General features: G+C 34.7%; 2 protein-coding genes across 5 annotated transcripts in view; both read left to right on the top strand.

The window, feature by feature from the left end:
- LOC106614734 (cyclic nucleotide-gated channel alpha-3) overlaps positions 1–13,664 on the top strand; it is a 263,421-nt gene extending 249,757 nt beyond the window's left edge. For all 4 annotated transcript variants that reach the window (XM_070108176.1, XM_070108175.1, XM_070108174.1 and 1 more), the window contains exons 8-12: positions 8,753–8,920; positions 9,312–9,453; positions 10,337–10,503; positions 10,641–10,997; positions 13,573–13,664. In XM_070108176.1, the coding sequence (XP_069964277.1) occupies positions 8,753–8,920; positions 9,312–9,453; positions 10,337–10,503; positions 10,641–10,966 (803 nt within the window). In that variant the 3' untranslated portion in view covers positions 10,967–10,997; positions 13,573–13,664. The remainder of the gene's footprint in view (positions 1–8,752; positions 8,921–9,311; positions 9,454–10,336; positions 10,504–10,640; positions 10,998–13,572) is intronic.
- LOC118682230 (uncharacterized) lies at positions 4,395–5,544 on the top strand. The gene has a single exon (XM_036370220.2). The coding sequence runs from the start codon at positions 4,484–4,486 to the stop codon at positions 5,507–5,509; it is 1,026 nt and encodes a 341-aa protein (XP_036226113.2). The 5' UTR covers positions 4,395–4,483; the 3' UTR covers positions 5,510–5,544.
- Positions 13,665–15,396: the final 1,732 nt, after the last annotated feature.

Genomic DNA, 15,396 nt, shown 5'->3' with positions numbered 1-15,396 from the left:
TTAATTTTTTGTTTTATCTGATAAGTCCATCAAATTCAATTTCCAATTCAATATTATTTACGCCAACGACGTTTAAGAGTTGTTACTTAACCAAAACTGATGTGTTTTTAATCTAAAATAAGTTAAATATTTGATATGTTCCTCTATATCGTCAAAAAGTACACTAGAATATGGTATACTCGGACAGAACTCATTATTAACTAGTACTATAAACCCTATCGACAATTACCAAAAAGGAAGCCATACACGTATGCACACATACCTTGAAAGCTACAATGCAATACGTATGAAAAGAAATCACTCGACTTTGGCGAAATATCTTAAGGTAATACACAGCTATGATCGTCCTTCTTTTGGCATTTCGTCTTCGTTCACAATGAGAGTCTATTACTTTAAATTCTTGAATTCAATTAAATTTTTTAGAACAATTTGAGATTTATTATTAAACAAATATAGGATATACAATAGCTATCATGCAAACTAAATGATCAAAAACAATTTCTTAAATGGAAACTTTTTTTATTTTGTATTTACTTCGCAATTTTTCTTTTATTATTCGCTTGCGAAAAGTCGAGTTTAAGTGTTGAAAATATGTTTAATAGTATATACATATGTATACACAAATAAATATTTGTGCTTATACAAAATTAAGCATTATAATTATTGTTTTTAAATCGTACATGCACTTACACTAACATTTAATACAAATACAGCTGCAGATGTTTAAGCCATCCAATGAGTACATGTCAATCCCGAATTAATTGTGAAATAACTGCAATTTAATTGCATTATAATTACAGGCGCAATGTGGCGAATGCGCTACAAAAGCAGGTTCAATCCAACACAAGTAATTGCTTTTAACTTCACACATCGTGTATATAATATGACTCATACACTCACATGAATTCATATTCAAGTGTCTGTGTGGATGCTGTTGTTTGTGTTTGTGTGTCAACCGTTGTCATTGCTGTTGTAGGAACACAGCTTTTGTGGTTTGTCCATGCTGCAGCGTCTATACATACATATGTACATACACAGCCACATTTCGTACCCGCGCCGCATTTGCTTATTCTCTTACAACTCGTAAACTCGCTCATTATCAGTTTGCAATTAATATTGATAGCAATAATAACTGAAATCGAATTATAAACGAATAATTTCATTTCATATTAAAATGCAGCTATGCCGGTCTACGCCTTATATAGCTTGTTGTTTATATGTGTACGTGTGTATGTGTGAGTATTTAGCGTATAATGCCCGTTCATTTCACATGTCTAAAGCATTGTTGGCGCGAACACTCCCCTCCTTTTCAAAGAAATTAATGAAGTTTGCAGAAATGTCGATAAATTTACTCAATCGTTTGTAATCAGAGAGATAATTGCGGTTACTTTTAAAATATAGCACACCTATTTGCAAATTTTCGTGAATGTGTTAGTGTCATTAATAAATTTTTTTAAAATATTTTAACTTTAAAGCTTTAATATTCACATGGAGAGCTTTGTAATGAATCGAAACATGGCAATGATCTCCGCTGCAACGACAGCTTCGCAGACACAAATTAACAAATGACTTTTTGGATTACCCTAGACTTGAAGATCTAGGAACATTCCTCCATGATGTTAGTAAATATATTTTCCCCAGAGAAGATATATGGCATTTGGGTCTTCTTTGCCAACAATCGGTATCGTTTTCAAAAAACTAAAATTGAATTCGCTTTTTGGGTTGAAAATTGACTATAAATCAATGCGGGAAATCAGAGTTTCATTTTTTCTTTTCGAAAAATATTTTGTTCGTCCGATCGTGGTAAATATACATATTATTATAATATTATATCAAAACTACAACACCGTAATTCGTATATTTATTACAATCATCTAGAGGATTAAACCCCCCAAAAATGTCTCAACTTGCAGAGATTTTGATAATTTTGATAACTTTTTTATGATACAAAAACCATTTTTGGAATAAAAATCCAGCCGCTTTCTCTTGTCGTTTCTGTTAAAGTTTTATAAGAACTCTGAAATGAATGTTGTGCTAGGTATCAACTTTAAATTATATTCGTCTTAAATTTTGTATATTTTTATTATGTGTTCTCGTTCCACTAAGAGGCTATAACAAACATGAATTTCTCTACAGTTTCGAAATATTTATTTTATTTGAAATAATAAAAACCGTCCAAAAACATGTGATAAATTTAACTGTACTGTCGATTTACCTTTGTGATACAACTTTCTAATACACAAAATAAATTTCCAGAGGCATAACTGTCAAGCCTTGACAACTAGCTGTCAAAGTAAAGGCATATGTCTGACAGTTATGTTATGGAACATTATTATATTAAGCACTTCAATTGCAAAAGCAAACGCAACGACAGCGCACCACAGAACCAAAATACACTCTCATGAACTCCCAACAATTCTGCAGGATCATTTCATCAATGGTGGACGTATTGAATAAATGGAAAAATCATAAATTCAATTCCGGTGATGTTGTGCTTAATCCTGCAAACGCAACAGGCGGTATACACTTGAAGCGAAATAAATTAAATTGAAACAAATGTGCGACACGTCAACCGGCCGTAAATATGATTGTTGCACGATGACGGAAGTCCGGTGTGTGAATGCGCTTCAATTGTTTTTCCATTGTTCAGGTGGTTGCTGTTGTTGTTGCTCTGCTTGACACTTTATTCTCATTTGCAAATGGGCTGGCGCATTAATATTTTTAATTAATTAATTAATTTAACAATGCGGGTGGGTGTGTGCATGTGTGCTCTGCCGACAATGTTCAGGCCTAATGTGCAATTATTGCAACATTAAGTATGTATGTATACATATTTAAATATGTATATAGTAATTGTTGCACAGGCGTAGTATGTATGACGTCCCTATCATAAATAAAAGCAGCCACAGTTATTGAAACAAAAGCTGCTGACTGCGGCCATCACAAGCTCTGTTTTATCGGAAAAAGGCAGAAATCTCTATACTAGCCTAAAAGTATGTTACCAGTAAAATTTTAAATGTATGCATTTTAAATCTTTCGCAGAAGTTAACACTTTAGGTCAGTATTGGAATATTTTGAATACTATAGTTTTTTGACAATCGTCTCGAAATTTTATTCTTTGAGGCTTTACAGACTATTATTTGCCTCCTGCCTCTTATGCAATCCATAGCTGCGCATCAGATTTTAAAATTACTGTAAATCAACAAATCTTCGACTTTCAAACAAATTCAGCAACTCTTGGGCTTCACGAGTTAAAATACGGAATGCAATTTTTTAGAGTTAGAGTAAAGTTCCCTACATGAAGAACTGTTGTGTGAGGAGTGATGTTCGTCTGATCTATATTCTCAACATTCTAAAAAAAAAATTCCTAACTTTTAGAGTATTTGGTTTGTCAAACAACTAGTTGATCAAGTTTTGATCTCATCAAAGATCATCCACCCATATATGGTTCATTGTACCTCAGAAATGAAGGTAAGCTTATCTTTATCAAAACGCTTACTTTGCAAATTCTAACTACGAAGCTTTCCTCTTGATTGTCGCGCATTTGCGAATGCAAAGCTAAAATACTTTTGATCCTAAACCTGCGATCCTCTTTTGAAATCAAGTATGTAACCTAACATATTTTAGTTATTACACCCGCAAACATATTGCTGCAGTGCATGTAATACAATTAATTATATTTCCTACAGTTTAAATCGGCACAATATTTTAATTTTGCTGCAACTATTTCGTAAGTTCCAGCAAAGTTCTTTTAAATCTGTGCTTGTTTGTTGTTGTAAACGTCTCAGTTGTTAATCTACAATTGATGCAAGATTGGGTCATAACTTTATACGGTGTTAAAGAGATAGCTATAAGGCATGCCATAAGTCAAATACAAGGTGATCGGCCTAGAAATTCTACTTCATTTCTGAAATCTTTCCGTAAAGTTACGAAAATTTTGGGTAATTTTTTAATAATAATATAATAATATAATATCCATAATTGTGGGTTATACCAACAGTGTAACCAATGTCTACCTGTAGTGGAAACAAAACTGCAAACAATAGAGAAGAAAACCGAAGAAAATAATAACAAAAAGAGCAAATAGTATTGATTGTTCGATCTAAGTTCAATAAGCAACATATTTTTTAATACTTTCAAATAGTTAGGCGACGAAATTTTTGGGGTTCGGAAAACCGTATAAGCACAACATGAAGGTTTACGGCTATGCTATTATGCCTAAGAACGCAGGTAGAAATAGCTTAGCCGTAAAGACCTTAGTGTTGTAATCTCGTAACCGACCTATAGATAATACTTGGTACAAAACCAAAACAAAAACACAATGCACCTTGCGCGGCCATTTTGAATTCATAATTTTACCTGCATACAAGTGTATAAGTTCAGAACGAATTCTAATGTCCCAACCAGAGCATCTCGAGTTTTGATCGGAAACACAGCTATACCTGCTAACCAACTATTACGCGCTTTTTTCCACTACGCATATATGTATCTAATAACAATGGACCAAACTACATTCGACAATGAGCTGCGTGAAGCTTTTGAAAAAGTTCGCATGCTTAAGGAAGCAAAAAACCGAGAAGAATTTTGTAAAGTGGTGGACGCTATATATTGCAAACGGCACGCGGCTTTCTTGCTAACAGAGTGCTCGTCAGAAGGAATTCTAGATGCACTGATTTCGACAGTTATAGAAAAGAAACTAACATTACTCAAGAATATGGGGATGTTGACGAGTGAAGAACTCAAGCAAATCGAAAATCAAGCAGACGTGGCAGAAATAAAAAAACGTAAAGCCGCACCGCATGATTATAGTAGCTTTGATGGTTATTGTGATCTGGTGCTTGCAGCACTATCAGATAAATCGCCCATTATCTATGTAGAAACAGATTTGTCTCGTTGCTGCGATGATACACATGCTGAGGATCAACTAGATGACGATGAAAATGATATGCTTATAATTGATGAATATACTCTGGAGGAACCTCATGGAGATGATGATGTGAATAGCAGCGCTGGTAGTAACCAGTTAGTGCCAACGGAGTTTTCGGACTCAGAAAGCGTGAACACTGATACAATTGAAACTGTAAGAACATTCGGTTCACCCGAATCAGTTGCGGAGCTACAAGAGCTGGATGAAAGCTTCGAGTTTATTGTAATTGGTCCGAATGGCACACAGGTCTTAAAATCAGAGTTCGACAAAATACCTTGGGCTTCCGTGAGCATCAGTACAAGAAGCCTACTAAGCATACTATTCAGTGAAGATATCTTGGCAACGCACACACTAAGCGGCAAACCATCTCCAGCTTTTCTTGACCGCCAGCGACCGCTCAAAGATCAACTTGACAGCAACAAGGTAAATGATTTGATACATTGTGTGATGCAGAAGATGGGCTGCATGGAGCGCGACATACGCACTGTGATCACCACGAAATGCGCGGACATCTCCAAGAAATATCGAAAAAGGAGTATTAAAATTAGCTATATTGACTTAACGACGGATAAGTTTATTTAGAATTAAGTATAAACTACGGTATATCAAATATAAACTTTTATTTATGTAAATGAAAAAACTAAAAACTGAAGCGTCTCATTTCAAATTTATTTAAGCCCTGCCGTTGACCGCGGCAGCCTTTTTGTGTTGCTGAATTTGATGGCATAAAGAGTTCAGAAAAATAAATATTTGAAGATCAAGTTGAGAGTATTCTTATTTCTCACGGTTGTAATGTTTTTCTGCGGTACTTCAACAGGCAAGTCTTCTTTCGATGAAAAACAACTTTTCAAATGAAATTAATATTGTTTTCAAGTTTGAAATAGAACGTGGCAATCGATTAGGTACCAAACATTGATATCGATATGACGTAAATTATCACAGATTCATATTTTGAAGGTCAAAGAAGAACGATATTTCTTTTTTTTTCTTTTATGTACAAACTTAATTAAAAATGTGTGTATAACGTTCGGCTACAATGATCCACAGTCACTGTCGGCAGGTTAAGCAATAGCCGCAACATAGCATACAAATTGGAATTTTAACTTTCTTGAGCGAAGTTGAGGATAATGTGTAAATGTAAACTTTTTCCAGTCCTCCAAACAGTCGGAATAGTTTTTTGCAGGTAAAGCCCTTAAGACCTTCTTCTATTCAGTTTTTATGTTATCTACGCAGTCATCTCATAAGCGCGTCCACGTTTTTAAAAGTGATTTTAGTAAGTAAGAAACAGAAGCAGTTTCGAAAAATCATACAAATTATAAAAAAAAAATCGGAGAAAATTTAATGGTTTTTAGAATAATTTAATAATAGTATACATTATGAATGAAATGGCAATTCTTTGAGAAAAAATTTAAAAAAATACACATTTTAAAAGTTTAAATTTTTATTACCTTTTTTCAATAATTTGCGTAAATTTTATACGCTGACTTTAAATTTTCATATTTAATCCGATTTCATTTTAACACACTTACTTATGCATAGTATATTTACTAGTACTTGATTTATAATTTTTCTCTAAGTGTTCTTCTAGATTGAATGTATGTGTGCGCTGTGTGTAATTCTATAAGTAAACCATATATTATTTTAAGAATTTATTGAAATATTTTTAACTCAACTCTATCAATTATACCCATACTAAACTGACATATGTAACACTTACAGGCAAAACAGGTACCAACACACACACACACACATAACGCAATTTTGTAGTCAACCAACTACAACAACAATAAGTTAACAAAAAATTATATACTTTAAGAACATAAATATTTCAATTCCAATAATTATGCATACTTTATTAGCATTGATCTTCTTCGTTGTATTGCTTTGCCTGGCAGTAACTGAACTGTTTTCCAGCATTTAATTCCATTGCTTTTTGTTTAACATTAGTTATTGCAACAACGACCACACGATTTTCTGCATCTGAGCATTTTTTACATTTATATATGCGCACACATTAAAACATCGTTGTTGTTATTTTACTTTTAAGTTATTGCATTTTAGCGCACTTTTCCATTCCAAATATGTAGATTTATGTTTGTGCATAAATATTAAAAAAAAAATGTTTTTAAATTATTTATTCACATACGCATTTTTCCACCTTCAACAGAAACATGTTAACCGTTTAAATTTACATTATTGAACCGAATGCAAAAACTGCCAAAGAATGCGATAATTCTTAATTTATTCCCCAACCAAATAGACCTATGGTAGATGGCAAAAAAATTGTTGATTTTAACCAAAAGCAGTTTCGTAAAAACGGCATAAAATTTACAAAATGAAATAAATTGCAATTTGCGGTTTTGCGTGTAATTATTTTGAAAGCAAAAACAAAATGCAAAATATGCTAATATAAACGCTTTTTTTGGGTGAGATAAAAAAGGTTTTACATAAAATAATTATGAAATACAAGTAATTTAGCTTCACATAATATTGCAGATATGTGAAAAAATGTTATGTAATAATGAAAATAATAATAGTAATGTGCATTAACTTATTTTGATTAGCTTAAATAGCAAAACGATACAAAACATTTGACAGCTGTAAACGTAGCTTTAGGTGTCTAAAATTGATTTGAAATTTAAAATAATTTTCCTGTTCTACACGCATACATACACAAGCTCACCTGGTAATTTTTGGTGAAAAACTAAGCTCTTCAAGCAAAATGGTGATATAACACCGATACCAGATCATAACTATTGAAATTATTATAAGCAGAAACAGTTACTTCTCCTCCCAAACATATTTTTGGATAACAAATTCGATTCATTTTTATCGAGAACTTAATTTTTTCATAATTTTTTCTGCAATTTTAGATACGAAAGTTTTACGCTCGGCTGTAACAGAAACTTTAATACCATGAAATATAAAGAATTTCGGAAGGGTTAGATATAGTTCTTCGAGGTGTATAAAAACAATTGGAAAGCCTTTGAAAGCAAGATTCGTCTTTTAGCACAATTTTGTAGCAATTACATTCGTTTACATTATTTTGGAAATAAGTTTTGCATGATGTGCAAACATTGTTCCGGAGTAAGTCTGTTCATTATGAAATGGCAAACCAAATCCAATATAAATGAAGCAAGAGTTGCCAAAAAGATCAACTTCGAAGAGAGTATTACCTCACTGAAAAATAGTTCTAAAATAAACAGCCATACAAAGCAAATCAAAAAGTTGAAATTGCATAGCGAAAAAGTACCACTGTCTGTCCTCAAGCGTTAGAACTACGCAGCGAACAATGACGTTTTTTTAAGTAATTCTAAAATGTCAACATTTTTAATTTCCGTGTCTAATTCTTTCCAAAACTTGTGCCAAACTTCGAATAGATAAGTCCCAGTTTTTAGTTGCAAGGGTTTGCTATGTGGCATAACTAACACATAATACTTAATTTTGAGCTAAAGATAGCGAAAACATTTACACAAAATAATTAGGTTTTTATAACTTTTTATAATATTAATTTTATTTTAAATAATCGACATTTTTAAAGAAATTTTTATTTAAAGTGTATGGAAACATTTTAGTTCCAATTAATTAGAATAGAAAAATACTTCTAAAAATCATTATACTTAGCATTAGCTTTTCCCAAACTTCACGATAAATTCACAAACATCTTGCAGATGCATTTCACAATCCATAATTTTTGTTTTCTGTTTGCATGCGACACCATCACACATAAATATGAGGATACTCCTGTCGTGGAACTTTAAAATTAATCAATTTTTAACTTTCTTACATTTCAACAATATTTTGTCCAAAAACCAAAAAAATAAGGTAATCGCCGCACTGCCTCGGTACGCTCGGTTGGCTATAGCGACCTCTTCGTGCTGAGCAAAAAGGATATGTGGGATGTGTTGAAGGAATATCCGGCGGCGCGTGTGCGACTCGAATCGATAGCGGTGAAGCGTTTGGAGAAATACAAAAAAGCGCCGTTAGAGAAAGGTGTGTATAAAAATAAAGACGATAAGAATATCTAAAACAACAAAGTGATGCCGTTTGCCCCGTCTAAACCGAACCCCATTTGAAAATATTTGTGCACGAATTACATTATTTTCAAATCAACTCTTTATATATATCTATTCGTACTAAAATTAACATTTGTAATTGCTAGTTGTTTCTTTATTTGTTGAAAACTTTATTTTCTCTAAAATTTATTTCACATAATTAGCATTAAGCCAAAGTTAATTGCCCACTAGTTGTGATAATTATATAATTATTTGTTGATTTCACATGTTTTATGAACACACCAAATGCTTCCTACCCAAAAAAATTGATTCGAATTTCATTATTGTATATATTGCATTTGACAATATAGTAAAATACTTTAATGTAGTTGCCATGGGACGCTGCCAATCGACGCCCGGTTTGGTGGAGAGTTGTGGTCGTACAACATTGGAGGATATGTGGCTGCCACCGCCGTCAGCATTGTCTTTCGCGCAGCAACAACAAATACAACAGCAAAGTGTATCTTATAGGTGAGTGGCTACAACCGGATAGACCGAAATATTTTATTTTTTTTAAAAGTTCATGAATTTCCTGCCTACAAATACGGTCGTTTACGACGAATTCGCGTTTTTGTTCACGTAAACATCTAAAAACAGCACAGTAGCATTTTTTATAGACCGCTTGACCCTGTGGCATGAATTCATGGTAAACCACACGATGGAACATCACATTGATTTTTGGGCGACTTTGACGTGTTTTTTTCGTTTTCTGCATATTTTTGGAACGCTATTCGCTCGACGTCATATTCGTAAACCCAAGTCTCGTTACCAGTAATAATGTGTTTGATGAATGTAGGGTTCTCAGCTACGTTGTCAAGAGACTCCTTTACGCGACGTCGTATTTGCAAAATATTCAGGTTTTTGGTACGCATTGCCTTACTTCATACACAAAACATCAACCAAAGTGTGTTGAGTCGGTCTATACGAGATGTTGAGATTGTTGAGATCCTCAGCTATCTCTCTGATGCCAATACGACGATTTTGAAGCACTGTTTCTTTAATTTTTTTCAATGTAATTGTTATTGACAGAGGTGGATGGACGACTAATATGAGACAAGCTTTTGATGACTTCACGAAGTTTTATTTGAAATTGTGTCCAGCCAGTCCTTGAGATTGCTCTAGTTATTTTCTAAAGCCTGTCTCAAGCTTGAGCTTCACATACAACTTCTTAAAGTCTATAATCTACTTCGAAGATAAACTTTATAACAGGCAAAAATTTCAATAAGCCTCACTTGGCTAGGCAAAAAGTTAAAAGAATAAAACTTTGAATCAATTTTAACATTGCTAAACTATATATTATATAATATATATGTATACTAATATATGTTTTTCCAAACATATTTTTATAACGCAGTCGTGCTCCCAGTCCCCGCTCAACAATCACTTATACGGAACGCATCACACGCGCTACCGACTCGCCCGGCTCGGTCAGTCCTAGTGTACATAGTTCGGATGATCGGCCGCGCAGTCGGGCGACGTCGCATCACTCAACACGACCACAATCACAGCCAAGTCGAACAGGTATGTCCGGGGGTTAAGAATTAATTATTATTATTTTATTTAATTATTAAAATACAAAATGAATATAATTTTGCTATTAATACATTCCAACTTCTTGCTCTATTATTTATACTGTCCTTGCCGCACTTGTTCGGCAGGACACATCTGCGATTCCAGTTCGCATTTAGAATGCTATGGTGGCGGTCTGTCTGCCGCTAGCGGTGGCATCGGTGGTGGCGGCACTACGCCACTACTCGGTTCACATGAAGCCTTAGAAGATGAAATCAAACGTTTGCGCGAGCGTCTACACACTGTGGAGTCGGAGAATCAAGCTCTAAATACGAAACTATCACAACAACAATGGGATTTAGAGAATCGACTGGCCGAAATTGAGATGCAAATATGTGGTGTGTCGTCGACATCAAGTCTAGATCCGGAGAATGAGACCGAGGAGATGGAACGCAATCGTGAGAGTATCATATAACACGGGAGCGAGCTGCCCCATCAGCCGATCGGTATGATGTACATATCATGTTTAACATGACTCGCATTGTTGTTGTTGTCGTTAAATGTTAAAATTGTCGTTGACATTATCGTTGTACACAAACATTCTAACAACTACTCGCACACACAACTACAAGCTCAACTGTGTCACCCAATGTGGATGCAAGCAGCAACGATTCAGAACACAATATCACCAACACCCTTGAACGCTCATGGTCCAGGAAATGTTAAACTAAAAATAGAAACTCTTTCATTTATGTATATGTGTTTGTTGCGGTACATCGCATGTCTATCTGTCACTCAATTTTGTTTTTGTATATCGTAAATTGGCTGACCGAGAATGCATACTCACACACACACACCCATACACACTTGCCACAACGTGCACAATTATATCCACACATTCGTATTGCCACCACCACGTATATATCTATATACATGTGTACATGTGTATCAGCAAGTCAATGTTTTATTCTACTAAATTCGTTTCATTACATTGTTATGGGAAAATCAACAAACAACAACAAGAATTCGGCAACATTTTCAATTTCCGCTTGCAACAATGTTTCCATTTCTGATTGCATTGCCGCCTCTGTCATTCGCATCAGCAATGTCATCATCATACTCGTCATCACCATCACTATCATCATCAACGCTATCAGTGTCACTGTTTGTCAAGCATCAGCGATCATCTGCGTGTTTATTCAAAATTTGAATGGTTCCTAACAACAAACTAAAATACATAAGTGTTTCAACAATTTTGCAATTTTACTAGATGTGAAAATTCTGTAATTATTTTTGCTTTCATTAATATCAGAGACTGTAGTGGAAACTTCGGAAAAACGTTTGGTCATGTTCTTATGGGGTTATAACTATATTCGTGCGTTTTTTTTTAATCAAATTTTGAACTTTTATTCTAGAAAAGTATGTACAATAATATTATATAAAATATTGCCCATCTGAAGCTCGAACCTTTTCTAAACTTTGTTGCAATCTGTGGATTTCATTCCAAAAGAACTGCGCCAAGAATGAATCGAGCCAATTTTTGATACCCTGTTCTGATCTGAACTTTATTCCAGTGCGGGAGTTCTGCCCCAAAAGCATCAAATGGTAGTCAGAAGGGGCAAGGTCTGGCTATTAGGCGGGTGTGGCAAAACTTCCGTGCCGTTATTTTCCAAGTGGCTTTTAACCAGTCCTGCCATACACGGCCGAGCGTTGTCAGGATGGAAAATTATCGCTTCGTGTCTAGTCACAAATATCGTGCGATTTTTGACAACTGCTTGCTTCAATTTGATGAGTTATTGTTGGTGGCGATCCTCAGTAATAGTTTAACATGGTTTTAGAAGCACATAATACAGTACGATGTAATGATCCCACCAAATATAGAGCATTACCTTGTCGTGGTGAATATCCGGCTTTGTCGTTGATTTGACTGGATAGCCAGATTTCACATATGGTTTTTTGCTTTTAGAGCTGTCGTGATATATCCATTTTTTATCACCAGTCCCAATCCGATGCAAAAGCTACTTCTATTTGGTAAAAATCTCCATCAAATAATGCTTCCAGTCCCTCACCTTCAAACTTTTTTCGCCGCGCAGGTAGTAAAGTGGTGATTTTGGCTTGAAAGACGAAGTCAAGCCAAAATCACCACTTTTAAATCGTGTAAAGCATTTCGCTCAGCTAGAGCATGTTCACCATAAACTTCTACCAAAACACGATACCTCTCGGTTTCGGTTTTCTTCATATTAAAGTAATGAAGGAGAACTCTCCACATTTTTACGTGTAAAAACCCATGAACTGATTTTCCGTCTTTGAATTCCTGCAGGAGCGCAGAAAAAGATATCCATTTTTTGAGTAGTCTTTACTAGAGACGAAAAGTGGGTGACTTACTTTTACAAAAACGTCAAGCTAAAACGGTAGTGGACAAATCTCGATGAGTCGACGCATATGGTGTTAAGAAGAATTGGAAGGGAAGCATTCACTATGAGCTCTATCCCTGCGGTTTGACCCAAATCAGATGACCTTCTTCTAAATAAAACTTTCAATTTAATGCAAAAACTACCTAGACCTAGTTGATCAATATTTTTTGACTCATCTACAGAAAAGCGAACTAAAATCAGTCAGATTGTGGAGAGCTAATAAGTTCAAATTTGAAAAAAGATCGAAGTCTTTTCTCATTTATTATCAAACAAATCTTAAAATTAAAATCCTGGAGAAAGGGAATCCAAACCATCAGTAACCATTTGTTTGATCGAAAAGTACTAAGGGTCCATACCGAATATATTTAGGCTAATATTTCTTCAACACTTATTATTATTTGAGAAAAAAATATATTGTTTAGACAGTCTCTGATGTTGATTTGCCAAATCACTCTGTATTCTTTGTAAGATTTTCTATTTCTAAATGTAATATGAATGTTTACTTCTCTCACACACTGTTTACTTACTATAAAAACTTTTAACCTTTAATTAAATGCAATTTTGCTCATCAAATGCCTAACTTAACTTACACAACAACCTACAAACTATTTTACGAAAACCAATATATATGTTTGAACAACAACAATAACAATCATAAAAACAACAGGAGCAGCGACAACAACCAGAGTAAAGCCAGTGGAAAATCGAGGGGAAATTAATGTGTCCACCGCTCTCACATCAATTGAGCCAGAGACGTCAAAGTATTCGTGGTCACGTTACCTGAATATATCTACACAGACGCCACCTTCGCGCCGCCATCAGCGACCTAGCATGCAAGTGGATAGCGCCGAAGATGGCGATGATGATGACGATGATGATGACGATGATGAGGATAATGACGTGGACGATAACAGTGATGGCAAGGATAATGAAAATGACAATTTGATTGAGTCCGATGAAGAGGGCGAGGCCACCACACATTTTGGTGGCAGTGCTTGTAGTGGTAGTGGTAGCGTTGGCGCAGATGTTTATAAACCACACGCCTCTACATCGGATGCTGCTAAAGCTCGTGATCGGCATGCTGATCGGGCAGCCAAGTTTTCATCAATTTGAGAATTTCTGCTAAACCGATTAGAGCTTAATTGTGAGTCATTCACTCAAAGGCGAAAGCACACGATGAATGTCTAGATGTATTGAGTTTTAGGTTTAGAAATATTACATGTACAGGTAAGCTTCGTAGCTTTACAGTTAGAATATTCAATAAATGCAATTCGTGTACATCCCAGGTAGCTGCCAAATAGTTTTTATATGTATTAAAGTAAGGTACCACAAAATCGAATCACGCACATAACCGCACTCATACATACATACTTTTTATTCATAAAAATAGTAGCAAAATTTTGCTCGTTTCAAGAGTTTTTTTCTTTCACCAGATATTACGTTCGGTTTAAGGATGAATTTAATCACATATTAGAACATTAACAATATAAATGCAAGTCGAGTAAAATTCTGTTTCTTGCAAACCACTACTGATCGAAAAATCTTGTTGAATAGTTCAAAACATCAGATGAGAGATTTATCTTACTATTCATTGTAATGATTTCCAGACATTTACGTAAGCCTCACATTGTCCATAGGCCGTACAACTTTCATAGAACAACCCTGTCTATATTATTAATTTTTCTTCAAGCAACAATAAAGTACAGAAATTTGCTGAGATGCTTCTATTTGACAAGTTCTTATCCTTAATCACTTTCCTTACTAGTACAGATACGGATGTATTGAGTCCGTAACATCGCTTCAATTAAAAGGCGCACCTAGTGTAACAGTCTAAAAAAGGCGATTTTTAGGAATTAAAAACTAACAATTTTAACAATTGTTTTAAAGGGGTAAATTCAAACATATTTTGAGAATACCAGTAAAAGTTTCTAAAGAAAAAGCATAATATTTTCCGAGATATGCACGAACTTTGAAGGCAATAAAAAGGGGTCCTCCACTGCTGCAAAGATTCCGACTTTGTCCATGGATGAAACCTAAAAAAACTTTCTCTACTAGAATGTAATAATGTTCTACTTGTAAGTGATTAAATTCTTCTCAGTGTCGATACATTTAATGTCATAGAGTTGGAAAACATATCTCAAGCACTATAAAGTCCACATGGGGACTATTTGATATTTCTCCCTTTTGTTCTTATGGGTAATTTTGAGCTGATGCATCCCGAGATCCCGTATACTCAATACGTAATAAAGAAAATTATGCCAGTTTTCATACAAAGCTCCTATTTGTGAAAACACTTTCTCGGTAAATTTCTAGTTTGATTTCATACAACTCTGAACATTCTCCCGAACGAGAGCTAACACTGCCATATAAAACAGTTTCCATGGTGTGATGGGTACAATCCGAATGCCAATGAGAGTCACACAACCCGCATACCCGCGCAATACCCCCTATAACAATATATCACCAACCACAGTCCTCAAACATCGTTACA

The sequence above is a fragment of the Bactrocera oleae genome, chromosome 4, assembly GCF_042242935.1.
Source record: "Bactrocera oleae isolate idBacOlea1 chromosome 4, idBacOlea1, whole genome shotgun sequence".
In the NCBI taxonomy this organism is placed as follows: domain Eukaryota; kingdom Metazoa; phylum Arthropoda; class Insecta; order Diptera; family Tephritidae; genus Bactrocera; species Bactrocera oleae.
The sequence above is the reverse complement of the archived record's forward strand: the minus strand, read 5'-3'. Positions and strand labels throughout refer to the sequence as shown.